Here is a 27,807-nt window from a genome sequence, read left to right as displayed (position 1 = left end):
TGGGCATTTTCATATTCGCATATTCATAACATTCTTCTTCATGGGGATAAAAATGCAGGCATGCTTTTGTACTTTTTCCCAAAGTAATATATGTGATGGCATTTTGCAGACTTGACATCATTTTGAAAACCCAGAGTAGACAACTGGATGTCAGTGACTTTGAAAAGCTTTGTTGTTGTTGTTGTTGTTTTTGTGGGATATTTAAATAACAAATTGTCATTTATTAGGAACATATGTATACAAAAGCCGTGTGTGTGTATGTGAGAGTATGTGTTCTGCCTCCCACTACACAATGACCCCCGCGAGCTGATCAGGACGTCAGAGGGAGACAGTATGCAGCCTGCCACAACCTACAAGCGCGCTCAGGCTGCTGCATGGAAATAAAACCCATTACTGTGTGTATGTGTGCGCGCGCGCGTGCTTGCGGGCTGCGGGACTCGGGTAATGATAATACTACACGCCGGACAGACAGAAGAGATATCCAGATCCGTGTTTCCTATCTCGGGTCGCATTTTCGAGCGCCAACAAAGTGTTTGTGTGATTGAAACTGGTTTGCAGAGGGCAGTGAAATCAGGCTAGAACAGGGAGAGGAGCTGGAGCATCGGGAAGCTCTCCGCCGGCTTCCGGACATTCGGGGCGGCATCCAAGCTGCAGTCGCTTGCTCAGTGGAACGGCGAGACCTCGTCGACATTTGGCCCGTGATTCGCGTCGTAATCGCAAACCAAAGGTGGCGTTTCCTAACATGTCCAGGAAAGTCCAGAGAAGTGAGGTGTGTGCAGACTGCAGTGCGCCAGGTACGTTCGGTTACGGTTCAGATCTCGGCTGGTTGAGATTGAGTGCTGCTCTGGGGCAGGAGGAGGAGGAGAGCAGTTAGGCCCGTGGCCCCTCTTACCCCAAAAACAACAAAGTCAGCGACCATAAACCTGTTTTGGGATAAAATGTCAAACGTACATTTTTTAAAATAGAAAAACAGTCTGTTCTCTAGATTATCTATCACGTCATGAAACCAGTACCGCGGATTTGGCGAAGTGTAGGTCGAGATTTTCTATGGCTAATCCTTGTTGTTAGCCATGAAGCTAGCCACGGAATATAGCTAGCTATACAGTGGTTTAGTTGTGTCCTCGATATTTTATTGCCATAAACTGGTTTGGGATACTTTCTTTAAATAGATTTGACCTGAGTTTTGCTTCACACACGAGGTTTTAATAAGATTTATAATCTGGAAACCCGGTTAAAACCGAATCAGGATAACGGGATTAGGCTAACGAGCAGCCTCTGGTGCGTATCTTTTTCTTATAGTTCAGTTTTAATTTCTTAAAAAAAAAAAAAAGATTAAGTTGTTATTTTTTAGATTAGGAATGTTTGTTTTGGAGTTAATAAGACTTTATTTTGTGTAAACAGTCAATACGCCCAAGTAACTCAAGCTAGCTGGAGAACTAGCTAAAGCTGTTGTACTGTTGAGTCGTTAGCTGTCAAACTTGGTTGGTTAGTTGCCTAGTTGTGATTTGATATTTGCTCAGACTCTGGTTTTTAATGGCTATAAGTTATATTTTTAATAGGCGAAGCTGTTGTTCTGAGTGTTTTGTATCTTAGATTTAGCTGTTTAACTTTGCTACTGCATGGTCACTTGTCTGACCAGCCTGAACATCAGCTGTGCATGTTGTAGCTGATTTAATTGAGTAAAATATCAGGGTTATAAAGGAGAATGCAGGTTATGGTGTCCCCCTTTGCTGAGCTCGTACACTGAGAACTCTAGTTTTTCACACCACGAAAGGCAACGTATCATTGTCTAAAGATTTACTCAAAGTAAATAAAAAAAACAACAACGATCTACTGAATTTTAATTGATATTTCTTTCAAATGAATTTCTTATTTTTTCATATAAATTATATATGAGCAGGATCTACATCAGCTATCATTTAATATATATATATATATATATATATATATATATATATATATATATATATATATATGTACTATGCATTAATATAATATAATTAATAAGTCATATTTGTACTATGAACTTTTACAAATTAATGAACATATGAGCAGTTCTATATTAGCTCTTAAATGAATTAATATATTAACTGTTCTAGGTGAACTCCAATAATTTAATTCATATATGCGCTCAACTGTTCTATACACAGTTTTTGCATTCAAGTGTCCATCAGTGACCAGTTGATAACCTCAACATCTACATGGATCGATAATGAGTGGACATTTGGTGTCCCAGATGAGGATGGGTTTCCTATTGAGTCTGGTACTTCTCAAGGTTTCTTCCTTATACCAGCTCAGGGAGTTTTATTCCTTGCCACTTTTACCACTGCTTTGCTCATTAGGGATAACGTTTTTTATTGGCTGATTTTATAATTTTAAGAGTTATATTCATAATCTGTTTTATTCTGTCAGGCTGCTTGGGACAATGGTCTGAGGTAATGGATAGGTAATCAAGTATACGAATCAATAAATAGCGTGAATTTGGTGACTTTGATAGTAGCATGGATACTGGTGCCAGACATGCTGGTTTGCATATTTCATAACCTGCTGATCTCCTGGGTTTTTCACACACACACACACACACACACACACACACACACACACACGCACACACGCACACACGCACACACACACACACACACTCTCTTGAGAATACACATAATGGTGTGAAAAACAAAAACGATTATTTTGTAGAAAAGAGAGGTCAGAAGAAAATGGACAGACTGGTTTGACTTTCAGCTAATTCAATACCCACCTGAATAATCTCTATTTACAACTGTGATGATCAGAAAAGCATATCAACACACAAACATCAAAAGTTCCAACAGTCTTGGTCATACCAGGATTCACTTCTGTCAGCCAAGACCAGGAATCTGACCAGGAATCTTTTGGGCTGCTGTGAAATGCTTTTCTGTGCACTCCAGTTGTCACGGTTAAAGAGTAAAGTAAAGAGTGCTTATTTGAGTTAGTATAGACTTCTTGTCAGCTTAACCCAGTCTGGTCATTCTCCTGATCGTTTTCGTCAATAAGGTGTTTCAGTCTGAAAGCCTTTGCTTTCAAGAAGATTTAAAACTTAGTAGATTACCTGAAGCTCTTGACCTGTATCTGCATGGTCTATTGCGTTGTGCTACTCCCGTTTAATTGGCTTATTAGACAACTGCATGAGTGTACAGGTGTTCCTGATTAAGTGACTGGTAAACTGACTCAGGGTTGATAATATTATCCTTTCCCCACTATTTTCTGTTAGAATATTAACTTATGTAGACATTAAATAAAATATTTTCAGACACATTGCCCATCTATACATTACATAGATAGATAGAAATATAAGACATTTAAAACTGCATGTCATGAATTGTATCCCATGAAGCTCCCAGAGTGTGTGATTTAATGTTATGGGTCGGCAAATCACGGGTTTTCTTTTAACACGCTGCTCTAATACATTGTATCTGTAGTAAAAGATAATTCATATTGAGCTTACTGTGTAATCTTAGGGTATTAAACAGATTAAAAGCAGTGTTGCTGTTTGCTAAAGAAAAACACATTTGATGTGGTAAAGCTTCCTGGAGTTTTGGTGCCAGTACGTTTTCCATGTTTTAAGACTTCTGTTTTATTGTTTAGCACAACAAGCTGTGATGTATTTTGATATTTAGTTTTCTTAACTTTAAGAAAGAGAAATAAGAGAGGCTGGTGGAGGAATGAATGTGTCTCATGTTCTTTAAAATAAAGTTTAACTATAAATAATTAAAAAGCACAGCTTGTTTTTTTATTAATAACTGAAAAAATGGTATAAAAGGAATATAATTGTGCTGTTTTAGGGTAATAATCAACATTGGAATAGCATCACCACACCATACTGTGGATTATTTTCCTATAAAAGCATGTCCTACCATGTTTTATTATTATTTTTTATTTTATTTTATTTGCTGTTAGTTTGCCATGTCATCATAAATTGGGGTCTTGCGGCATTGGCTTTGCTTCCGTGTCTTCCATCTGCCCCATGGGGAAGGGGGGCCACTTTGGCAGCTGCTCTACACACAGCTGCTCTCTTTTCAGGATTGTTTGTTTCTCTGTGTGTATCTCCTCTTAGCTCTTCCCTGCATTATAATGTCTGCTGATTTATAGCCGTGGTGTTATTACCTGCAGTCGCTTGGTTGCGTGGAGCAGTTACCTGCCTTCAGTTTTCTGCACTGTATGCATTGTCCTGCTTAGCCTATATTCATAGTAAGTGAGATAGAGGTGGGTCGGATCCTTATCGACTCTGTTCCTGCCTGCAATGCTGCAGCTCTTCTTGTTGCAGCTGAGCAGCATGTAATTGTCGCATGTGACATGCCGGAGGAATGTAGATAATAGTGTGGTTTGAAGTGGGGATGAGTGCATCAGCTGGAGTGGATGCATGTTGTGCTGTGGTGCTGATATAGATAGATGGATGGATGGCTGTAGATCTTTCTGTCACTTTGTTTCACAAGAATAATCAGAGAGGAATAATTGCATTCGCATGAAAGGCTTGGTTACAGTATTGTGTGGGTGAGTATAAGTGTTTGTGTGAAACTGCAGCTGAAGTGTGGTTAAGATGGAGGAGAACAGTCCTGTGTGTGCGCGAGCGTGTGTGTGTGTGCGCGAGCATGTGTGTGTGTGTGTGTGTGCGCGAGCATGTGTGTGTGTGTGCGCGAGCATGTGTGTGTGTGTGCGCGAGCATGTGTGTGTGTGTGCGCGAGCATGTGTGTGTGTGTGCGCGAGCATGTGTGTGTGTGTGCGCGAGCATGTGTGTGTGTGTCACAGTGTTTCATACCGTGACAGGGATTCAGACTAATGCGTTCTTTAGGACCATCCTAAAATGTTGTGACAGTCATAATAAAAAACAGTCTTGTCTTGAATATTGAATTGCTTCTGTTTTTTTCTGTTCACATACATTTGCTATTTTCTCACCTTGCATGTCTTTTTGTTTGTTAATTTTGTGGTGTTCTTTTTAGTGTTAATGTCTTATTTTTAGCTCAGTTATCAGGGATGTTTCTGTGAATGGTTAAATACATGCTTCAGAAAGCTTTAAATATCATGTTTTCTTAGAACATTATCAAGAATGTAGATGAAAATGTTACTGTTCAATACATAGAAATTACAGTTCTCAGTATAAAGTGACACTTTTGATTGGCTAGCATGTTTTTGATAATGATGCCAAATTTCAGTACCTGAAACAAAAACCTTTCTCTATTTAGTAGAATAAAGAAGCGGTATTTTGGAGAAAACTTTAGTTTTATTGTAATCCATCAATGATTTCTATGTACGTCATACTGTAGTCCATGGTCCATATACAGGTTTTGCAACAAAATATATATCAATATTGATATATTTATAAAAAAAACCCCATAATTCTATCATCCTGGAGATGTTTTGTCTTATTGAAGGACCTCTGCATTATTGGTTATGCTTTACATTGGTGTTGGTGTTTTTTTTCTTCCCTATTTATACCAGTAAATGTGATATTGAGTAATTGAACATACTTTCTCATTGTGTTTCTCCAGATCCGGGTTGGAGCAGTATAAACAGAGGGGTGCTGATCTGCGATGAGTGCTGCTCTGTGCACAGGAGCCTCGGACGCCACATCTCCATCGTCAAGCATTTGCGCCACAGCGGCTGGCCTCCTTCCTTACTACAGGTATGCACAGACTGCATTTGGATAGAGGCTCTGTTAGTGCATTCTGGATATGTCATTTCCGTGTGTGAATTTCAGATGGTGCAGACGCTGGCCAGTAATGGTGCTAACTCCATTTGGGAGCATTCACTACTGGACCCTGCTCAGGTTCAGAGTGGTCGAAGGAAACCTAACCCCCAAGATAAAGTCCAGTAAGTTAAAATTAGCAGATGCTAACATCCCTAACATGCTTTGTTTACTAAGAACAAGATGTGGTCCATGTTTCATAAGGCTTCACTGTAATTGGTTACAAGATAGCCTTTTTGTTACTCATAGTATTGGGTTATTCTTAGAGCTTATACAATTTGTCATTTCCCCAGGCAAGCTAATATCATTTTAGAAAATACTACACTCCTCACAATAACCTTAATATCAAATGTCTTACTGTAATTTAAATCCCATGCAAGCTCTCCTTAAACTAAAATAATTTGATATATAGATGCTTAATTGTATATATTTTTCCTGCGGTTCCTGCTCAATCCCCTGTTCCTCGCCATGAACTCCTGATTGCTGAGTTTAACATTAAAACGGCCTTATTCAGTCATTCAAATTGTAGGAAAGTGGTGCAGTACCTCCTCTTGACCTTTTTTGCAAATCACACTTTGCAGTCTGCTTTGCTTTGATTGCCATCATTACTGGTGAAATAATTTTCGATGGCTGTCATTTTGTCTCGTGTGATCTTTAGCACAACAGCACACACCAGGGATAGGCCACAAAGCACCACCTGGTATAGAATAATGCTCTTGGGGAGTTTCTTTGAGTAATTAAGCACAGTATCAGGCTGAGACCTGATTCCAGTAGCATCAATGCATCCCTAATTTTATCAGAGAATTTTTAAAATGAAACCTCACCATAAAACAGAAATAGGTCATGCTTCTTGTGCTCCCATCAGTCAGTTAAGGTAATGTTACCTCTTTAAGTGTAGGCATAATAAATGATGGATTATAATGAATGATGGATTAGATGGATGATAAAATGGACAGTGATAGAGATGGGGTCTACTATTCATTTTCTCAGGACTACACTGTGAAATAATGGTTCTGATTGTAGATGTTCGCTAGAAAGATTGAAATACTTTATTGATTGCCAAGGTTAAATGTAAACTAGATTTTTTTTGTATATTGTGCTCTATTGATGTATTGTATGTAGATGTTATGTCATGTCAGTCATATTTTTTTGGCTTCTTTCGGCAGCCCCACCAAGTCAGAGTTCATTCGCGCCAAGTATCAGATGCTAGCATTTGTCCACAAACTACCGTGCCGTGATGATGATGGGGTCACCAGCAAGGATCTCAGTAAGGTGAGGAAATGATGAAAGGTCAACAGAGCCTGATGAGAGGCAAAGCCCATCTCCCTTCTGCTCTCAACTCCCACATGAAAAATTAACAGACAGTCACTGCAGGAGGCTCCTTAATGCTCTTAATGAGGTCCTGCTTGAAAGTAATGCAAGCTGCTTCTGTTGAGTAGTGACGATGAGAAGATTCACAGAAGATTCTCTCTCTCTCGCTCTCGCTCTCTCTCTCTCTTTTCGTCTCCTGCTTACAGCAATTACATTCAAGTGTGCGGACAGGAAGTCTGGAGACATGTCTGCGACTGCTGTCTCTTGGAGCTCAGGCCAACTTCTTTCATCCTGTAAGTCTTAATATTTGTATCATGCAGACTAACTACATTTTAATTTATTTATTATCTGAAATGGGATCACAAGCAGAATTCTCTACACGGCTTGGTTAATCTTGGTAGTATTGCATGAAACAAACTAAATATTATGTAAAAAATTTTTTTTAATTTTTTTTATTTCTCTAATTAGAATTTTACACATGCATCTATATTTGTAAAGAATTATTATTTTTTTGTATTTCTCTTGGAGGGCTTTTCCTCTTGTCTATAGCATTGTGGGCTTACCGATTAAACATGGTGAAATTATCTGCCGCACGTGTGCTACATATATAATGGTCATAGAGTTTTCTTAACCCAAATCGTTGTTCTTTCAATTACTAATTAATTGATGAATATCATCTCTACTGTGCACATTAATGATGGTAATGAGGCATTTGGGCTCACAAATTAAACCTGTCAAAAAACCATTATGATCAAAAATATAAATAAGGCTTGTAATGTAAGACAAGGCAAGGACTTGGGCAATTTTGTAAATTTTATTTACTGTAGATTATAATTGTGGTTTTGCAGTTACAAATTATTGATAATTGACATTGATGTTTTTGGATATTATAATTTTTCTTTAATATATTTGGCACTTCTGCAATGCCAAACATGTGCTTTTTAGAGAGTAGAATATTTCTGAAAGTATTCTGGATTATATAATGCAAGCCCAAATCATACACAGGCAATTAAACATTTAAAAGCAGGTTAATCCAGCTGCTCTTTATCTCAGTATGAGTATTAGTAGACTAATATCAGCTCAGTGGCCTGGGGGGCTATAGCTGTAAGCTCTCCCTTTTTGACATTGACTGCAGGAAAAAGGCACTACTCCTTTGCACGTGGCTGCAAAAGCAGGTCAGGTCCTGCAGGCTGAGCTGCTTGTGGTGTACGGAGCTGACCCCGGAGCGCCGGACATCAACGGCCGCACACCAATGGATTATGCCAGGTACAAAAGCACTTGATCAGAATCTACTCACACGAGAAAAATTAAGCCATTTTCTCTTCTTTCTGGCTGATTTTATTACTGTTGTTAGTAAATACCGTGCATTTGCTGGCTTTTGTTTCTCACATTCATTTTGTTGTTGTGTGTTTGGTACACAGGCAGGCTGGCCAGGTGGAGTTAGCAGAGCGCTTGGTGGAATGTCAGTATGAGCTCACAGACAGGCTGGCTTTCTATCTGTGTGGCCGTCGTCCAGGTAGACTCTAAGCTGCTCTTTTACGAGTAAAGGATGACCTCACGTTGGCGTAACTTCTCCTCCGGGGTTCTTGCCCAAGTCTGAAAAAACTACCAAGTTTAAGGCATTTTCATAATTGGATGGAATTGTTGCCAAATTCCAAAGTATTAAATATCTGAATTTGTTGAATTTGAAATCTTTTTTATTTAAATTTTTTGCATAAGTGCAACACATTTCATTTTACTTTTGAACATGATAATTGGGCTTTGAAAGCCTGTGATGTTTTGGAAAAGGGCCAAGAACCCTGCATGACAAATAAACTGATGATCTGATCTGATGATGAACGTTAACATTTTACTTGATTTTTATTTTGCAGATCACAAGAATGGACATTATATCATCCCTCAGATGGCAGACAGGTGTGTGTATAAGTGTGTGTTTATGATTTAGATTTTTACATGACTGTTTTGATTTCTGCATCTGTATTAGTATAATTGATTACACTTATGAGGATTGTGCTATGAATGGCATGGCATGGCACGATGCATTGTACGTGTGCTTTCTTCACTGTACTTCGCACTCATGCTAGACACATAACACCGAGCTGCTATTTCAGTTATTGTATTTAAGTGTGTTGGCCAGCAGGTTGCGCCATACTGTCAGTCACTTTAAATCAGTGCACACATCTTACTTCTGCCTGATGTTTTATTGCCTCTCATTCTTAAAGCAAGACAGTCACACATACTGCAAGAGTGTTTATATGGGGTCAATCAATCTCTCTGTCTCACTTCCTCTCTCTCTTTGTCTTTATCTCTAACAATCTCTCACTCTCTCTCCTGCTCTATCTCTCTTTCTCTCTCTGTCTCTGTCCCTGTGTCTGTGTACTTGTATATCTTGGTCGTTCTTTGACTGTCTTTCTCACGCATTCTCTGTTTTCCCCATCTTGCTGCTCTTTGTGGAGGCAGAGCGCGCCCTAAGTGCCCAACACAGAGGTATCTCACCTTCTTCTTATTCCCCTCTCCATAACCTCTCTCTTTTTCCCTTTGCTCTTCATATGTCCTTTATTTGGATGCCAGTGTTTGGAAGAATGAAGCAGGCGAATAGAGCAACAGCATAAGATGGATTTTGAAATTAAAATTTCTAACCAATTAAGACAGTTTTTGTTTTTCTACTGCTTGTGATTTTAATTGATTTGTTTTCATCTGTTAATACCTTAATATCCAATTTACATAAAATACTTGAAGTGCGGAGTTTGCAAGAACGTCGTCAAACCCAAACGCTGTTCTGCCTGTTTTGTTTTCTTTCTGACCCTGACACCTCTTCTGCCCTAGTGTCATGCTTCATCTATCCACTCTCACCTTTTTTCTTTCCTTCTCTCTCTCATCATCTTTCTCTGTCTGTACATTTCTGGTGCACTTTTACGCCTATGTCTGTGTCTTTGTCTCTGTGTAGCCTGGACCTGTCTGAACTGGCCAAGGCTGCCAAGAAGAAGCTTCAAGCGGTGAGTATTCAGTATGCAGGTGAGAGCGCTCACCATTCTTATCTTTTATTTTTCCACTGACAAGCTGCTGGTACTAATTGAATCCGGTGCCTGATCTAAAACACTTTGCAATTCACCACAAGAACCAGTTTTTAGCTGGCAAAACTGACTATGGGTAATGTCTGAAAGTGTGAACTTGGGATCGCGCAGTGTTTTGCTCCCATTATTTAATTCCCATCAAAACAATTTGAGTAACTCAAAATAAAAAGTGAACAAGGGATTTGAGGATTATTATTAATAACAAAGGATTTTCTGACAACAAAACTTTGCTTCAAGAAGCACCACATTTAAAATACCTTGTGAAATCATTTGTTTTTAGACGTGTTCTCAGTAAGATTTATAACTTTGTAAATTACTCTGGGATTGTTGTGATAAAACCATGGATTATTCAAATGTAGTATGTGGTACACACAACTTTTTGACCAATATCTGTGCTGTCAGTGGAAAAACGGATGTACTGTATGTGTTGGCATGAGCCCATGTTGACTATTTATTAAAAAGTGGTAGACGTCTTTTCAATGCATTTGGTGTGATATTTGAAGAATACAGTTTGTCGGTTTATGGGTCTTTGACTGATTTGTTGGTTTAAATTGTTTCTCCCAAATGCTACATTTGTGTGTTCCTGTTGCCTGTGCACATTTCTCTCATTTTGCTTACCTTTGTGCTTCTGCAGAGCCTCAACACAGAGCACTCTGAAATGTATTACCATGTTTTGATATATAGTTTGTGTCTCACACACAGCTAAATAACCGCTTGTTTGAGGAGCTGGCCATGGATGTCTATGATGAGGTCGACCGTAGGGAGAACGATGCTGGTATGACACTTCTCTCTTTTTTTCTCCTATTTTTTTTTTCCCATCACTTGATGTTGTATAAACATTGACTATAGAAGGCACTGGCCAAGCAGTCCAGCTGCAGGGAAGGGAGGGAGACTGGAGGAGGAAGAGAAGAAGGGAGGAGTGAGGGAGAGAGAGAGAAAATAAGAACAAGTGAGTCAGTTAAGTCGCCTCAGGACTGCTCTCCTCCTCCTCTTTTTCTTTCTGTCTCTTGCTCCCTCCTTCCTCCTCTGTGAGGTAGGATTCGTGGCAGCTGGGGTTGCAGGCTGAGTCTCTCAGGTAAGCAGCACCAGGTAGAAGGCAAGGGGCCACACACATACCCAGGAAGGCAGCCTGTTTCTTTTTGTAATTTTTTTAGATAACGTTTTTTTCCAAACACATGGCATCTGTGTGGGATTGTGCATGTGGGCGTTTGGAGTGGGCTATAAGATTACCTTGCTTTGTAATACTGTTCCTCATCTTTATTTCTGTTAATGCTTAGTTTTTCTGTCCTGCTCACAGTGTGGCTAACGACTCAGAACCATAGTACACTGGTCACAGAGAGGAGTGCTGTTCCCTTTTTACCTGTCAACCCTGAATATTCAGCCACACGCAACCAGGTAATACACACACGCTTATAAGTATCAGCCAGTCTGTTGTGAAAAGCCAATGAGAGAATGGTCCAGATGTGGATGAACAAGCCTGGATCAGGCAGACTTTGAAGGAATGAAGGAATCCAGCTGGAAAAAAGAGCAGGGCAGAGTTGCCTTGATATTTGTGTATGGTGAAATTAGTAGAGCCCAGGTCTAAAAATAGTTTGTGGTTTTACAATGACATAGGGCCTGTGCTAGCCACCACACAGTAGGAAAAAAAGCAGCGAGAAAGAGGGCAGTATGACTGGTAGCCTCCCTTACTTAACATTTCCACTGTTTAACTCTGTGTCTCTTGCACTTTGTCTTACTCTTGTTCTCCCGTTTCCTCAGCTGAAATAGACTACTGTGGATCCGCATGCAGCATGGTTTCCATGCAGTGATTAGCCAATCAGATTGTTTCCTGTTTGCTCTGTTTATAAATTATGTGGGATGATTTTCTCACACACATGCAGTTGGCCAAACATTGTGCTCACTGCCACGTCAACAATCTTAACAGCATTTTCTTTTTGTAGACTAAGAATATATTTTGAATAGAATAGTATTTTCTGTTCTTTTTTGAACCAGCAGTCTTAGGAGTAACTTTTTTTCTCCACAGGGCCGTCAGAAGTTGGCACGCTTTAATGCACGAGAGTTTGCTACACTAATCATCGACATTCTCAGCGACGCCAAGCGGCGGCAACAAGGCAAAGGCCTAACAAGTCCCACTGGTGAGAGATCCTGCATTCCTGTCTCATAATTTAAAGAAACACTCTTGAATACTTTTTTTTTTCTCATTTGTGTCACAGTTTAAACACATCTGCCTGTTCTGGGAACAGAACTTAGAACCTGTTTTCTTTTAAAGTTATATAAATATATTAATAGTCAAAATTCATGCAAAACATTTTTATAGAACTTATAGAAGTAAATTCAGTTTATTTACAATTGAATCTACTCCAATCAGGCACTTGTTACAGACTGTTATGCTTTTTAGTAAACATATAGCATCAATGCTAGAAGAAAGAGCTTTTTGATTTGATTGAAAGACCTGACAGATGACCAACATAAAAAGCTTGAGATCTCAGTTGCACAACACTGACTGCTTTCGAACTAAATGTTATGAATTAATGTTTTAAAGATTCTCTTACCTTTTACACATAGCTAACAGACATATTTTTACTACTAGAAGCTAAATTTTTCATGGTGTTTATCCCTGGAGTCTAATACACAGATGTCCACATACATCAAAATTTAGATCTTAATAATTTTTCCAGGCATCCAAGGTCCAAACACAAACATGGCACCCGGCCCCAGTGTTCTGGCCTAATGTTCTTTATACTTTAATTTTAACCAAAGTTTAAGTAAACAGAGTTTTTGTTCTCAGTAAAGGTAAATGTGTTGTCAATGGTAATCACACATGTGCTACAGATGCAAAAGAGGGTATGGGGTATTCTCTTTACATAATAGTTTAAAATCATGATGCACACCTGGCAGCTTTAGACTGAAATGATTTTGCTAGCTCTGTTTCTGTGCTTGTGTTTTAACACTGCTGGGTGTTTCAGAGCCTTTAGACGTGAGCCAGGCAGACGATGACCAGCACGACTATGATAGCGTAGCTTCTGATGAGGACACAGACAGTGAAATAACTGCACACAACAACAACAACGCTCAGCGCAACAACCGTGCTAAGGTCAGCTCTTCAACATGCACATAAATATGCTGCAATATAAATGGTCCGGTCTGAACCTCATCAGAAAAGGATGAGTGAGAAACAGGCTATTTTTGTTTTTTGAGCTCTGTATCTAACAGGGGGTGATGAAGCAAAAATATCACATCACAGTGCTAGAAGACTCCACTGTATTAAATAGTTTCCTGAGGTTTTGATAACAGCGCTAATAAGAATGTGGGGTTTTGTTATAACGTTTTTAATTTCTTTACTGCTTAAAAAAATGAACCAATCTGTTTGTCTGTGTAAATACAAATACTGTGTATATTTTGAGAAGAATTTAACTCTAAATCTATCTGCTCTTTTTTTTTATATAACGACATTCAGAACATGTGGACTTAAGTAGTTTTTAAATTATGCATGTGCACTAATGACCAGAAATAACTGGATAAATAAATATGTAACTAATTTTTACCAGAGTAGTGAGACGAGACACATTCAATGCCACCACCTTGGCTGAACTCATGCTCAATGTAGCAGGACACAACTAACTCCACTATTGGAGGTTAACAGGCAGCAATGTAGCCTATAGAAAAAAGCTATGACATTGCTAGTATGAATGGTATCCATAAATAAATTACATATATATTTTTATATAATTTTATAATATTATATTTGAAATGTTGTCATTGGGATTTATATTGAGAAATATATTCAATATATTCCATATTTTTTTATTTTTCTTTATTGCACCTTTTATCCATTAATTATTTTTATATTAATCTTGTCACATTATTTGACAATGACTGATAGCTAGCATACATTATAAGCCTAATTGATGCATCTGTGTTTCCTCTTATTGTCACTAGAAATCAGGACTGAACAAAAACTGAGCAAATCTAATAAAAAAAAAACACTGATTTTCAACGTATTGAAATAGCAAAAATGAGCAGCACTATTTCTTAAAATAATATTTATTTCACAAGACTGAAATTCTAAATATTTATTCATAGTGTTTTCTCTTTTCTATTTGGTCCAAGCTATATCTGTCAGCCTGTGCGTACATCTGGCCTTGGCTGAAACACTTAGTAGTTTTTTTTTTAATCAGTTTAGTTATATTGAACAGCAAGAAACAAAGGAATCATAATGCTAATTTATTATGATGTTAATGTGCAATAATATGAACGTGCCAAGCCTTAATATTATATTAACAACTGAAGTCGATAGAGCAACAGCAAATTATGTCACATTTTACAACTTGTCCCAGCATGCATTGCAGTAGGATCTGTAGCCCTACCTCATACTTGTAGAATGATGAAAGGGCAAAATAAACAATGATGACAGTGAACCATTGTTCTGCAGCTGGAAAGAGGAAGTTGTGTCTGAACATGCTCCCTCCCAACACAGGAAGTGGCAGGGCTGAGACTAAGAGAATGCTTCTTCTCCTGCTTAGTCCTGGAGATTTACGAGCTCAGTTTTCTTTAAAGAAATGTATGTGTTGTACAGTTTCTGCATGAAAAAGTACAGACACTGAGAGAATATTTATACCTACTGAACCTCTGTGCATGTCTGTGAGAAGTTGCATGTTTTGGACTTTCTGGTGAACAATTTTGGTGCCAAGCCAGCACGTCTTCAGAGAAAATTCATCCCAAACCACACAGTGTGCACCAAGAAGTACACCCAAATAGTAACTGGCAGGATAAAGGAGAAATATATGGAGATTGCAACAGCTTGATTATTTTATTAGAAGGTTTTAAGCAGTGTGTTTCTGACTTTCTTTTTACAAACTAGGCCAACACTTTTTCTTGCTTTTCTTCCTGCCTGATAGAATAGAGACTCTTATTAAAGAGATTCTGTCTCATGAATGTCCAATACTTTCTGATAGTCTATCTGAAGGCATCACCAGTGATTCACACAGACATGAAATACTTGGTTCCTTGATTAATTATTATTTTTTTTTTTTCAGCTTGCTCTTAATCTCTCTCACCCTAAAACCTCAGGTCTTTTCTGATCATTTTTTTTTTGTATTCTGTTAAACTTAACATTTATATTTATAGCATAATTATATTGTTTTATAAGAAACATAACTTTTTTTAAGTAGTAAAAACACACTGGAAAACACCGACATTAAAACCTTATTTATTTATTTTATTTATTTATTTTTTTGTATGTATTTGTGTGTTATTTGTTTCAGAGCATGGACTCTTCAGATCTTTCGGATGGCCCCATCACACTGCAGGAATATCTGGAAGTGAAGAAAGCCCTGGCCTCTTCTGAGGCTAAAGTCCAGCAGCTCATGAAGGTCAACAACAACTTAAGTGAGGAGCTGAGGAGACTTCAGAAAGAGGTATAAGCATGTTACAGTCGGGCCTCTAGGAGCAGGGACAAATTACTAAACACTAACCCGGCCACTTTGTAAAGGCTGTAAATCAGTTTTTTTAAATTAAAATGTATGAAGTGTTTAGTAGCCACCTAAGTAGATGTTTAGATGTTTTAACACGGCAGTATATAATGATCAGCTTTGTTCAGTTGTACCTTTCACTGTTCAGGTTTATGTCCAGTCTGATGTAGTTGTTTGCAGTAAATGCTCTTTAGATAAGAGTGTTGAACTGGATAGTTTATGTGAAAATATTCAAGTATAGAAGATTATCAGGTCTGTCTGATCTCTGCTATTGTCTGTTCTTTGAGTCTGTTGATCATTTATAGATGGCCAGTACTTCTTTTGTTTTCATACACAAATGCACAAACTACTTGATATTGCAGATTTGACCAACACTTAAACAAGTCTATGCACACACATTGAGCCGTGTAATTTCAGTATGTGTTAGACCCACCCGGAGAATGACACTGATGCACTCACCCCATCTAATGCCTGTACCCCCTTTTGCCAGTTTGTTGACGTTTTCTCAGCATGATTAAGCCCTTAACTGGTACCTCTCTCAAACCCTTTTGTTGGAACGACTCATGTTCTATGTTGTTTTTGTTTTGTTTGTTTTTGTGTGTGTCTGGTATTCTGGCTGACTCGCCCCCATTCATCCCTGTAGATTTCTCGGATGCAGACGGAGAACGTAGCTCTAAAGGGGGCTCAGTCTGGGCCTGTGGGGGCTCTGGGGTGTGGCAACCCGGCCCTTTGGCCCACCGGGGTAAGAGGAGGGGCAGGAGGAGTGAGCAGTGCGGACTCAAGCTTGGGTCCACCCTCCTCAACCCCTCTGCGAAGGGACAGGCAGGCATTTTCGATGTATGAGCCCGGAGTGGCCGCCCCCAAAGCCCTCAGCCCAGCACTGGACTCCCTGAGCGGCCACCTGCAGCCCCTCGGCTCCAGCGTAAGTGTGAGTGGCTCGTCTAATCCCTGAACTCTGACCTTTTTTTGTTTGTTTGTTTGGTTTTATTCTGTGTTAACTGTCAGCCTTACTAGCTCTTTTTGTCTGGGTAGCCTGCTGCTTTTGCCTGGGCAGCCAATGCTTACACCTGTGTTTGTGTTTATGACTGATTAACACTGCACACTGCTCTTTACTGCCACCCTATGGTCACACATCAGCACTTCCTTCATCGGAAATTACTCCAGATGATGTTACTGAAAAAAAAAATCTATATGTTCATGGACAGGAGCATGAACTGCTGGGTTTTTTTTTTTTTTTTTTTTTTTTTTTTTTTTTTGGAATTGAGGCAATGTGGTGGATTTCTTTTAGGCATAGATTGATGGTATCTCTGCCATTAGAAGCTCAATGTGCCAAGAGAGGCCGTCTCAAGCTTGTCTTGTGCTTAACTGCCGAATGAGCTAGCTGGGAACGAAGACTATAAATAGTTCATGGAATGTATGGGTGCTTGATTGTCTGATCAATGGACTGAATTGGTGTGAATGTCTCTGGTTTTTCTTTTTTCTGCACTGTTTAATGACCAGGTTTTCACTACTGGATACAAATTGCGAGTTGGCATCAACATATAAAATCAGTACAGAACATTTTAAACGTACTGATTAGAGACAGCTTTGGTTGTTTGCTTCAGTTAGTGTGTTCATCGATAATTGCTGCTCCCAAAATACAGAAAATATGTTGTGGTAAAATGCAATCTTATATGAAATTGAGCTTTTTAAATGATTTGTCATAGTATGACAGCACTAGGTTACTGTTATACACACAGTTCAATTCTATCAAAACAATGATTATGCTTGCTGCTGTTAGATGCTTACTCGTGAGTTGTGCCTGGTACTCATTGGGTGGAGGTTAAATATAGCTGTAGAGCATTGATTATGTTTTCAGATGGGTTAAACAAGTTCTGTCACATTTTTGGGTGTAGGGTTTTGTTTCTACTGATTTTTAGTCATTTATAGGGATGGGTACCAAGAACCGATATTATATTTTATTACGGTAGGTATTTGCTTTAATACCGGATCACCGAAAGCTTCAGGACAAAAGATGCTGTTATCGATACTTGTGTAGTTTTATCTCTGTATACTTCGGTGTTAATGGCAAATTAGAAGCTGCTGCTTGTCATTTTTCATCCCTGAATGATGAAATCACATGGCTGACGTTTGGCCAATGTACGTGTAATATCCATGCACATGTGCATTTTGTGTTTGTGCACAGACAGTCAGTCATGATGGTGTTGAAATGTTCAAAAGTGTGTGGTTATGTTGCAAAACTAAGCAACACCCTTGTCCGATGCAGTTGTGTTATAGTGAAGAAAGGAGGCAACACTGGTAATATAATAAAACATTTACAAACAAAACACACCATCTACTGCAAGCAGTGTGCTGTACTATGTACTATAACTCCCTCATCTTCCAACTCCAACATCAACTCTCCTGCCTAAGCCTCAAGCGAATGCAACATTCACTATAAAATAAGTTTTAGTTAGTACTAGTAGTCTTTGGGGGACACCACTCAGTTCTAAAATGTAAATATAAATAAGAATAACCCCACAGGACACGGTAGGAAAGAAAGGGTTTCACAGTCAGTGAGGAATGAGACAGGGACATGGTCTCAGGCACCCAGGAGCAGCCCATTCACCATAGTAATGGTTAGAAAGTTGACATCTGGAAAAAAAAACCCTGAGTGTCATAGGGTTTCATTATTTTGAAGTGAAGGATTTATTGCCCTTCAATACAGTCAACTGGCTAAAGATGGCAGAATTCTTTATTACATTCTGTTGTGCTCCTATGCCCATGGTGTTCATATATGCTGTCCTGTGGTATGCAGAAATCTCTCTCTCTCTCTCTCTCTCTCTCTCTCTCTCTCTCTCTCTCTCTCTCTCTCTCTCTCTCTCTCTCTCTCTCTTTTCTTCATGAGCAGACCTTTTTATTAAAAAATGTGCTTTGTTTTGTGCCTTTTTCTGATTGCTTAGAGGTATTTAAACACTGAATTAAAGTTCTGCAGTAATTTTCAACATCTTTTTACATCATGTCTTTTTGCAAATTTTAGAGAGTAGTGTCGATAACAGTATCATTAAGTACCGGTATCAATAAGCAGTATTGGTACCTGTATTCATAAAATGTAAACGATACCCATCCCTTGTCATTTGTTTTTTATATTATATATATATATATATATATATATATATATATATATATATATATATATATATATATATATATATATATATATATATACACACACACACAGTGAGGAAAATAAGAATTTGAACACCCTGCTATTTTGCAAGTTCTCCCACTTAGAAATCATGGAGGGGTCTGAAATTGTCATCGTAGGTGCATGTCCATTGTGAGAGACATAATAAAAATAAAAAAAATCCAGAAATCACAATGTATGATTTTTTAACTATTTATTTGTATGATACAGCTGCAAATAAGTATTTAAACACCTGAGAAAGTCATTGTTAATATTTGGTAAAGTAGCCTTTGTTTGCAATTACAGAGGTCAAACATTTCCTGTAGTTTTTCACCAGGTTTGCACACACTGCAGGAGGGATTTTGGCCCACTCCTCCACACAGATCTTCTCTAGAACAGTCAGGTTTCTGGACTGTCGCTGAGAAACATGGAGTTTGAGCTCCCTCCAAAGATTCTCTATTGGGTTTAGGTCTGGAGACTGGCTAGGCCACACCAGAACCTTGATTATGCTTCTTACAGAGCCACTCCTTGGTTATCCTGGCTGTGTGCTTCGGGGTCATTGTCATGTTGGAAGGCCCAGCCTCGACCCATCTTCAATGCTCTAACTGAGGGAAGGAGGTTGTTCCCCAAAATCTCGCAATACATGGCCCCGGTCATCCTCTCCTTAATACAGTGCAGTCGCCCTGTCCCATGTGCAGAAAAACAACCCCAAAGCATGATGCTACCACCCACATGCTTCACAGTAGGGATGGTGTTTTTGGGATGGTACTCATCATTCTTCTTCCTGCAAAACACATTTAGTGGAATTATGACCCAAAAGTTCTATTTTGGTCTCATCTGACCACATGACTTTTTCCCATGACTCCTCTGGATCATCCAAATGGTCATTGGCAAACTTAAGACGTGCCTGGACATGTGCTGGTTTAAGCAGGGGAACCTTCCGTGCCATGCATGATTTCAAACCATGACGTCTTAGTGTATTACGAACAATAACCTTGGAAACGGTGGTCCCAGCTCTTTTCAGTTCATTGACCAGCTCCTCCTGTGTAGTTCTGGGCTGATTTCTCACCTTCCTTAGGATCACTGAGACCCCACGAGGTGAAATCTTGCATGGAGCCCCAGTCCAAGGGAGATTGACAGTCATGTTTAGCTTCTTTCATTTTCTAATGATTGCTCCAACAGTGGACCTTTTTTCACCAAGCTGCTTGGCAATTTCCCCGTAGCCCTTTCCAGCCTTGTGGAGGTGTACAATTTTGTCTCTAGTGTCTTTGGACAGCTCTTTGGTCTTGGCCATGTTAGTAGTTGGATTCTTACTGATTGTATGGGGTGGACAGGTGTCTTTATGCAGCTAACGACCTCAAACAGGTGCATCTAATTTAGGATAATAAATGTAGTGGAGGTGGACATTTTAAAGGCAGACTAACAGGTCTTTGAGGGTCAGAATTCTAGCTGATAGACAGGTGTTCAAATACTTATTTGCAGCTGTATCATACAAATAAATAGTTTAAAAATCATATATTGTGATTTCTGGATTTTTATTTTTTTTTTTAGATTATGTCTCTCACAGTGGACATGCACCTACGATGACAATTTCAGACCCCTCCATGATTTCTAAGTGGGAGAACTTGCAAAATAGCAGGGTGTTCAAATACTTATTTTCCTAACTGTATGTATATATATATATATATATATATATATATATATATATATATATATATATACAGTGGGTACGGAAAGTATTCAGACCCCCTTAAATTTTTCACTCTTTTTTATTTTGCAGCCATTTGCTAAAATCATTTAAGTTAATTTCTTTTCCTCATTAATGTACACATAGCACCCTATATTGACAGAAAAACACAGAATTGTTGACACTGTTGCAGATTTATTAAAAAAGAAAAACTAAAATATCACATGGTCCTAAGTATTCAGACCTTTGCTCAGTATTTAGTAGAAGCACCCTTTTGATCTAATACAGCCATGAGTCTTTTTGGGAAGGCTGCAACAAGTTTTTCACACCTGGATTCAGGGATCCTCTGCCATTCCTCCTTGCAGATCCTCTCCAGTTCTGTCAAGTTGGACGGTAAACGTTGGTGGACAGCTATTTTTAGGTCTCTCCAGAGATGCTCAATTGGGTTTAAGTCATTGCTCTGGCTGGGCCATTCAAGAACAGTCACGGAGTTGTTGTGAAGCCACTCCATCGTTATTTTAGCTGTGTGCTTAGGGTCATTGTCTTGTTGGAAGGTAAACCTTCAGCCCAGTCTGAGGTCCAAAGCACTCTGGAGAAGGTTTTCGTCCAGGATATCCCTGTGCTTGGCCACATTCATCTTTCCCTTGATTGCAACCAGTCGTCCTGTCCCTGCAGCTGAAAAACACCCCCACAGCATGATGCTGCCACCACCATGCTTCATTGTTGAGACTGTACTGGACAGGTGATGAGCAGTGCCTGGTTTTCTCCACACATACCGCTTAGAATTAAGGCCAAAAAGTTCTAGCTTGGTCTCATCAGACCAGAGAATCTTATTTCTCACCATCTTGGAGAACTCCATGCGGGTTTTCATGTGTCCTGCACTGAGGAGAGGCTTCCGTCGGGCCACTCTGCTATAAAGCCCCACTGGTGAAGGGCTGCAGTAATGGTTGACTTTCTACAACTTTCTCCCATCTCCCGACTGCATCTCTGGAGCTCAGCCAAAGTGATCTTTGGGTTCTTCTTTACCTCTCTCACCAAGGCTCTTCTCCCCCGATAGCTCAGTTTGGCCGGTCGGCCAGCTCTAGGAATGGTTCTGGTCGTCCCAAACGTCTTCCATTTGAGGATTATGGAGGCCACTGTGCTCTTAGGAACCTTAAGTGCAGCAAAAAATTTTTTGGAACCTTGGCCAGATCTGTGCCTTGCCACAATTCTGTCTCTGAGCTCTTCAGGCAGTTCCTTTGACCTTAATGATTCTCATTTACTCTGACATGCATTGTGATCTGTAAGGTCTTATATAAACAGGTGTGTGGCTTTCCTAATCAAGTCCAATCAGTATAATCAAAAATTTCTGGACTCAAATGAAGGTGTAAAACCATCTCAAGGATGATCAGAAGAAATTGAGAGCACCTGAGTTAAATATATGAGTGTCACAGCAAAGGGTCTGAATACTTAGGACCATGTGATATTTCAGTTTTTCTTTTTTAATAAATCTGCAAAAAGGTCAACAATTCTGTGTTTTTCTGTCAGTATGGGGTGCTGTGTGTACATTCATGAGGAAAAGAAATGAACTTAAATGATTTTAGCAAATGGCTGCAATATAACAAAAAGTGAAAAATTTAACGGGGTCTGAATACTTTCCGTACCCACTGTATATATATATATATATATAAATATACACGTACATACACACACACACACACACACACACACACACACACCACACACATACATATATATACTTCAATGTTGTGACCTTGTCTTGACTTGACATCTTACATATAATTTAACAGCAACTCCTTTTCCCATGTTCTGAACACTCACAGGTCTTCCTGTTTCATGATACTGTCTGCTTGATTCAGTCAGTATCATTCTTCTGATTTTAATATTTTATCTTAGTCTCTGCTTCCTTCACTGCTGTAAACTGAAACTGGCAGTGCATTTATTTCACTGTAGAGCTTGCCTTCCTTTTGTTGAACTCTGCAGAGGTCTTTCTTGAGGTTTTTTTTTCCACCTGTCTGTCTGTCTGGCTTCTCCCAGATTTATCATTAAGCTTGTGTCTCTTGTTTTACATTTTCAGGTGCGAAAAGGGTCTTCTGCAGGCCCCATCCCTTATGGAGGATCACATATGTCAGCCTCCATGGAAATGGGGCGCTACATGGTAAGTGGAGAAAAAGAGTGGAGTCTTCTCAGTTTATTGTTTTAAATAACATACATTGGTCTGAATGTTAAATGAAAGTAAGCTGATGTTCAGCTGATGAACTGTTATCTTAACTTTAGCCACCTAAATTAGAGAAACATGGTAGTGGCACTGACAGTGACTACGACAACACTCAAACATATGACTCCTCCATTGGGTAAGTGGATCATGTTTTAGGTATTTGCTCATTTTTAAAACCTTACATGTAGGTTTTCTACTAGCATTCTAACCATTAGCAAATATAATAAGTTAGGGCTGATTTTATGAGTTGTGTGCATGTATGGTTGTGGGCACAGCGTGGGCCGCAGCAGTGAGGAAGAGAGTCGAGTGGAGGCAGAGGATAGTGGAGATGCGGGGGAGCCAGATCCAACACTGCCCTGCACAGAGGATGTCATTCTTAAGACTGAGCAGGTCACCAAGAACATCCAGGAGCTGCTGAGAGCAGCACAGGAGTTTAAACATGACAGGTGGGTGTTTTATCCACGTTCATACAGTCTAAAAACATGACGTGAAACATTAATGGATCCCTTCATAATTGGAACGTCATTTATACGTTAAATTCAGCCGAAACTATTTAGCACATGAGGTAGATGGATTATTTTTTATTTTTTTTCATATTTATTTACAGAAGTCATGTGAGAATTTATTCCTGAAACTACTTAAACATAAAACCAGCAGCATTCTGTGAAACAAATCAAATATTTTGTCATGCAATATACCAACTTCCACAATTGGATTCAAGTGGGCAGTTTATTTTTTAAATTGATTATGAGAAGATCTTTTAAAGTAGTAATGAGTCAGGGCACACTGACTTCTATGAGAAACACATTAGTATTAAAAGCAGCATGAAAAACATAGTAAGTCAATTAGACTTGAAACTATAATAAAATAAGTAACTGAATATTTAAGTAATAATTATTATTTTTATTAGACCCCACCTACTGTATAGTATATGAACATCACAGTTGGGCAACTTGTTTGCCTTGTCAGTAGTTGTTAGAAAATAGATAAAAAACAAACACCTGTTTACACAGAATTTTTGTATTTTTTTTAATCTTGCTATATATTTTATCTTGCAAATATTTATTAATTCCCTTTCTGCTTGTTTCTTTGATTAGGTTTCTGTGTTCTCATTGGTGACTCTGCTATAAGCAATTGCCCTACATTTGTTTAATGTGTTTTAAATAAATGAAAGTATATGAATGTTGTGAAAATAACACAACCCGTGAATGTGATTTTTAGTTTTGTGCCATGCTCGGAGAAGATCCACTCGGCTGTGACAGAGATGGCCTCTCTCTTTCCGAAGGTCAGTTATTGTTCTCTTTCCACCTTTAGCTCATTCTGTTTAACAAGCCTTAGTTCCTGACCTCAGTGTTTATGCTGTGTGTCTTCAGAGACCAGCTCTGGATGCAGTGCGCGCCTCTCTCAAGCTGCTGGCCTCTAGCGCCTCACGTCTGCAGGTGGAGTGTCGCAAAGCTGCACCCTCTGAGCCTTCGGCCAGCGCTGTCGATTACCAGCTCCTCACACAGCAGGTCATCCAGTGTGCCTATGACATAGCCAAGGCCGCTAAGCAGCTCGTCACCATCACCACTCGCGAAAAGAAGCAGTGACCCGGCTCTGGGCTTCATGGGTGCCGGGACACACTGCAGAAAACACTACAGACACACTGGTGGTGAAGGAAGGAACTGCAAACAAACAGTGGGTTGTTGAAGAGGTGGAATAAACAAATAAGAAAAGGAAAACCTGAATTAATTGGATGTGGAATGTTCGGGATGAATGAGGATAAATGTAAGAATCACATGTTTGGGGAAATAAAGAAAAGAAAAAAAATCTAAATAAAAGGAAGTTACATGCAGGTTGCACCACCGATGAAGAGAGGGGGAGGCTTATGGGAGACCCTTATCGGACTGGCAAATATCATCTCACAACTTCTCTTCTTCTGTTATTGGGATCCCTCTTTACATGCACTTTTCATCTTGCTCTCTCTTTCTTTCTTTCTTTCTTTCTTTCTTTCTTTCTTTCTTTCTCTCTCTCTCTCTCTCTCTCTCTTACTCACACACACACACACACACACACACACACACACACACACACACACACACACACAGTTATATGATGATGACTCATATGCACATTTAACACTCACGTCTGCTCGTTCTCATCATTTTTATTTTCTTGAATATTTCTTGATTCAAGTCTACTTTTATATGCCACTCCATTGGCCTTTACCTCTCGGGACAAAGATGTGGACTTAAAAACACTTACACTGGAATTATTGTAATGTGTATGACCTATAGTTTTTTTTTTTTTATTATTTTTTTTTTATTAATGTTATGATTATCATTGTCATCGATGTTTGTTTTTTCCTAATTTTGTTGACTATGTATTATTATTATTTTTTTGTTATTTCATTGAATATCACTTGGTCAAGAAATGGGGATTGTTAAAAGTGGAACACTCAGCTTTTACTCAGTATTGGGGATCCTCATGATCGTACAGAACACCTGTCCCCCAGGAAGACGTGTAGAACTGTAAAAGTTTGCGTTCACCATAACCAAACGAAATAGCGATGGAAATAAGGACACTGCCGCGATGATTTCACAGCTGTTGAGGCTGACTTAGTCACATTTATCAGTGTCTGAAAATAAGGTCAGCATTCATTCTTTTGGCAATGGATCCAGTTCTTCATTCATCTCACAATTCACAATCCCTCCATTGTGTGATTGTTTCCTAGAAGCTGCATATTTGTTGGCTCGTTTGTAACATTGCCTGTATTTAGGAACATAGAGGTCCACTCTGGTAGGATGGTTCCTCTCCAGTTCTTCCACTGTACTTTCTTTGAGAGTATCAAGTTGGCTTCTTTACTAGTGTAGCGAGTTAGAGAATTTTGATGTGAGCGTATTTTTTTGGACCAGATTTTTCTCTTTTATGAAAATATCAGATTAAGTATACTTCATGTTTATATTATTTTCTTGATTGGAAAGCATGTGTACTGTCAATGTAACAATGTTATATAAGCTATACGGATGTGAGCGCTGATGGTAGAAGGGCACAATCCGAGTTTACTATCCAGGCACTTCAGCAGGTTGCAGTAATGGGAAAAAATGACAGCTGTGCTGTATAAAGCTCTCCCCTAGTTGATTTTTGGAGCCATAAAGCCAGTGTGTATGAAACTGTAAGAAGCAGTCAGGGCCCACCAACCTACTGCTGAATACTAGCTATAGAGCTCTATGGCTCTACAAACAAGTTATTTTAACTAATGAATACGCCTTGATATTGTGGGGTTTGTAAACTGGAGCTTTCAAATCATGTATTCCGAGCACTATTAATGTTAATAATTCTCAGGCTTCTTTTAGACAGTGTGTCACGTTAAGTTTTCACAGAAGCCTGTTGGTGTTTATACAACCAGAACTTTTAAGTTCTTCTTTGGACCACATCCAGATTTCATCAGACAATTGCATACGGTGACTCTGACCAGACAGCTAATTAAAACTAATTGATCTTTTCTTACTGTCCAGGTGAAGACTGTCATCGTTATAGCATCAATACTCTCTCAGTGTTATAGTTTTGTTTTTGTGGTTCTTTTGCCGTTACATAAGCCTTAATTTACTTTTAAAATACTTTTCTCATTTTGTCCAATTTGCCTTGATGATTTCAATTATTTCATACACTCGCCTTGTTTTTTTATTTTATTTTTATTTTGGAAATAGGATATTGCTTTTCTTAAAGAGAAAATTTACCATTTACTTTGCACATCTTATGTCTTTTAAATAGCTATGTGGCATCTCTTCCAGACTTCTTGTTACCTCTGGGTAGTACACATGGAACCCAATCATTGAGTATGTGTTACACATATTGCTAATTTTGCCTTTTTTCACAAGGCTCTTTTACTGTGGCTCTTGGGAGGAGTTTTACCCAATTTATTGTGACCATAGATAGTTAAGAAGTTAGCACCTGAAAAGATGGAGTGAGTGTGTTGGGAAATGGGAGCCTTAGCACACACAGACTTCATGATATATCCAGCACAATGTTGGGCTCCTTTAGTGTGAGTTCTGCAAGTTTAATTTCTGCTATGTCCCATGCAGCCTAATGCCATATTACAATCAATGCACACAAGAACAAGCCTGTGTGCAAACATATACACACACGAAAACATCCATATCCCATCCTACTTCTGCATAGTCTCTTCTTCAAGTCAAACACACTGCATTGTACTCCTCATAACTGTTATGAGATGGCTGATGGGAGAATTTCTTTTAGCAGAGTTAATTGTACAAAATAAAGAAATTAAACGAAGCAAAAAAATAAAATAAAATAAAAAAATCATAATAGAAACTCATAAGATGTACATTTGTAATAAAGAAAAAAATGGTAATTGTCCTACAAGAGTGCTTTTGTGTGTGTGTGTGTGTGTGTGTGTGTGTGTGTGTGTGTGTGTGTGTGTGTGTGTGTGTGTATATATATATATATACTTTCCAGGTGATGTTTTCTCTTCCTTCACCGAGTTAAAGCAAGTAGGATCCAAATACTCTATATAATAATCTCAAACTGGCAAGAATATATACTGCGTGTTTTGTCGGAAGTTTAGCAATGAAGCTCCTTGGCTCCATTAAATTACCCTAATATAGAATTGGTTGGATTAGTTAATTTAAATAAAAAATTTGTGCTATGGGATCTGTAAATTATATTTTACAGTTTAAATGGACCCTTGTTTAAAAATGTTTAGGAATCCCTGATTTCAACCATTTTATTGATTTCATACAGAATGGTGTAGTCCCTGAGGATGGCGAGCAGTGATTAGCCATTTCACTATAGCTGTAGCTAGTATGCATACCTGATGTTGGAAACTGTTAATCTGAAGCAAGAATTAGAAGAAAGAATTGAAGGTGTGACATTTGAAGGAAATTGTTACTCTGAATATATTTAAAATATATTGACATAATGTGTGCACTATATGAACTAAACTTTGTGGACACCTGATCAAGCAACATATATATATATATATATATATATATATATATATATATATATATATACTCTTTTTGATCATCTCATTCCAAATCGGGTCCCCATTTGCTGTTTTAAGAACCTCCACTTTTCTGGATAGAGGTTCCATGATTTTTGAGATTTGTGCTCATTCAGCCAAAAGATAGGAACTGATGTAAAGTAAGGAGGCCTGGGG

General features: G+C 38.7%; 1 protein-coding gene across 6 annotated transcripts; it reads left to right on the top strand.

Moving 5' to 3' along the window:
* Window positions 1–254: 254 nt before the first annotated feature.
* git1 (G protein-coupled receptor kinase interacting ArfGAP 1) lies at window positions 255–27,000 on the top strand. Of its 6 annotated transcripts, none has more exons than XM_083548793.1 (21): window positions 313–794; window positions 5,523–5,656; window positions 5,732–5,844; window positions 6,886–6,991; window positions 7,237–7,323; window positions 8,166–8,296; window positions 8,452–8,546; window positions 8,902–8,944; window positions 9,491–9,517; window positions 9,978–10,026; window positions 10,807–10,879; window positions 11,402–11,499; window positions 12,128–12,239; window positions 13,071–13,198; window positions 15,369–15,521; window positions 16,219–16,497; window positions 22,506–22,586; window positions 22,706–22,782; window positions 22,922–23,092; window positions 23,868–23,931; window positions 24,020–27,000. In XM_083548793.1, exons 1-21 carry the CDS (start codon window positions 743–745, stop codon window positions 24,233–24,235), a joined length of 2,289 nt encoding a protein of 762 aa, XP_083404919.1. In that variant the 5' UTR covers window positions 313–742; the 3' UTR covers window positions 24,236–27,000. The 6 variants fall into 6 exon arrangements, with proteins under 6 accessions (XP_083404922.1, XP_083404919.1, XP_083404918.1 ...); XM_083548792.1 differs by having other exon boundaries at window positions 318–794; window positions 16,219–16,503; XM_083548796.1 differs by lacking the exon at window positions 16,219–16,497 and having other exon boundaries at window positions 255–794.
* The last annotated feature ends 807 nt before the right edge of the window (window positions 27,001–27,807 follow it).

Source organism: Silurus aristotelis (assembly GCF_946808225.1).
Source record: "Silurus aristotelis genome assembly, chromosome: 8".
NCBI lineage: Eukaryota > Metazoa > Chordata > Actinopteri > Siluriformes > Siluridae > Silurus > Silurus aristotelis.
Note: the sequence above shows the minus strand (reverse complement) of the source record. Positions and strands in the feature narration are given on the sequence as shown.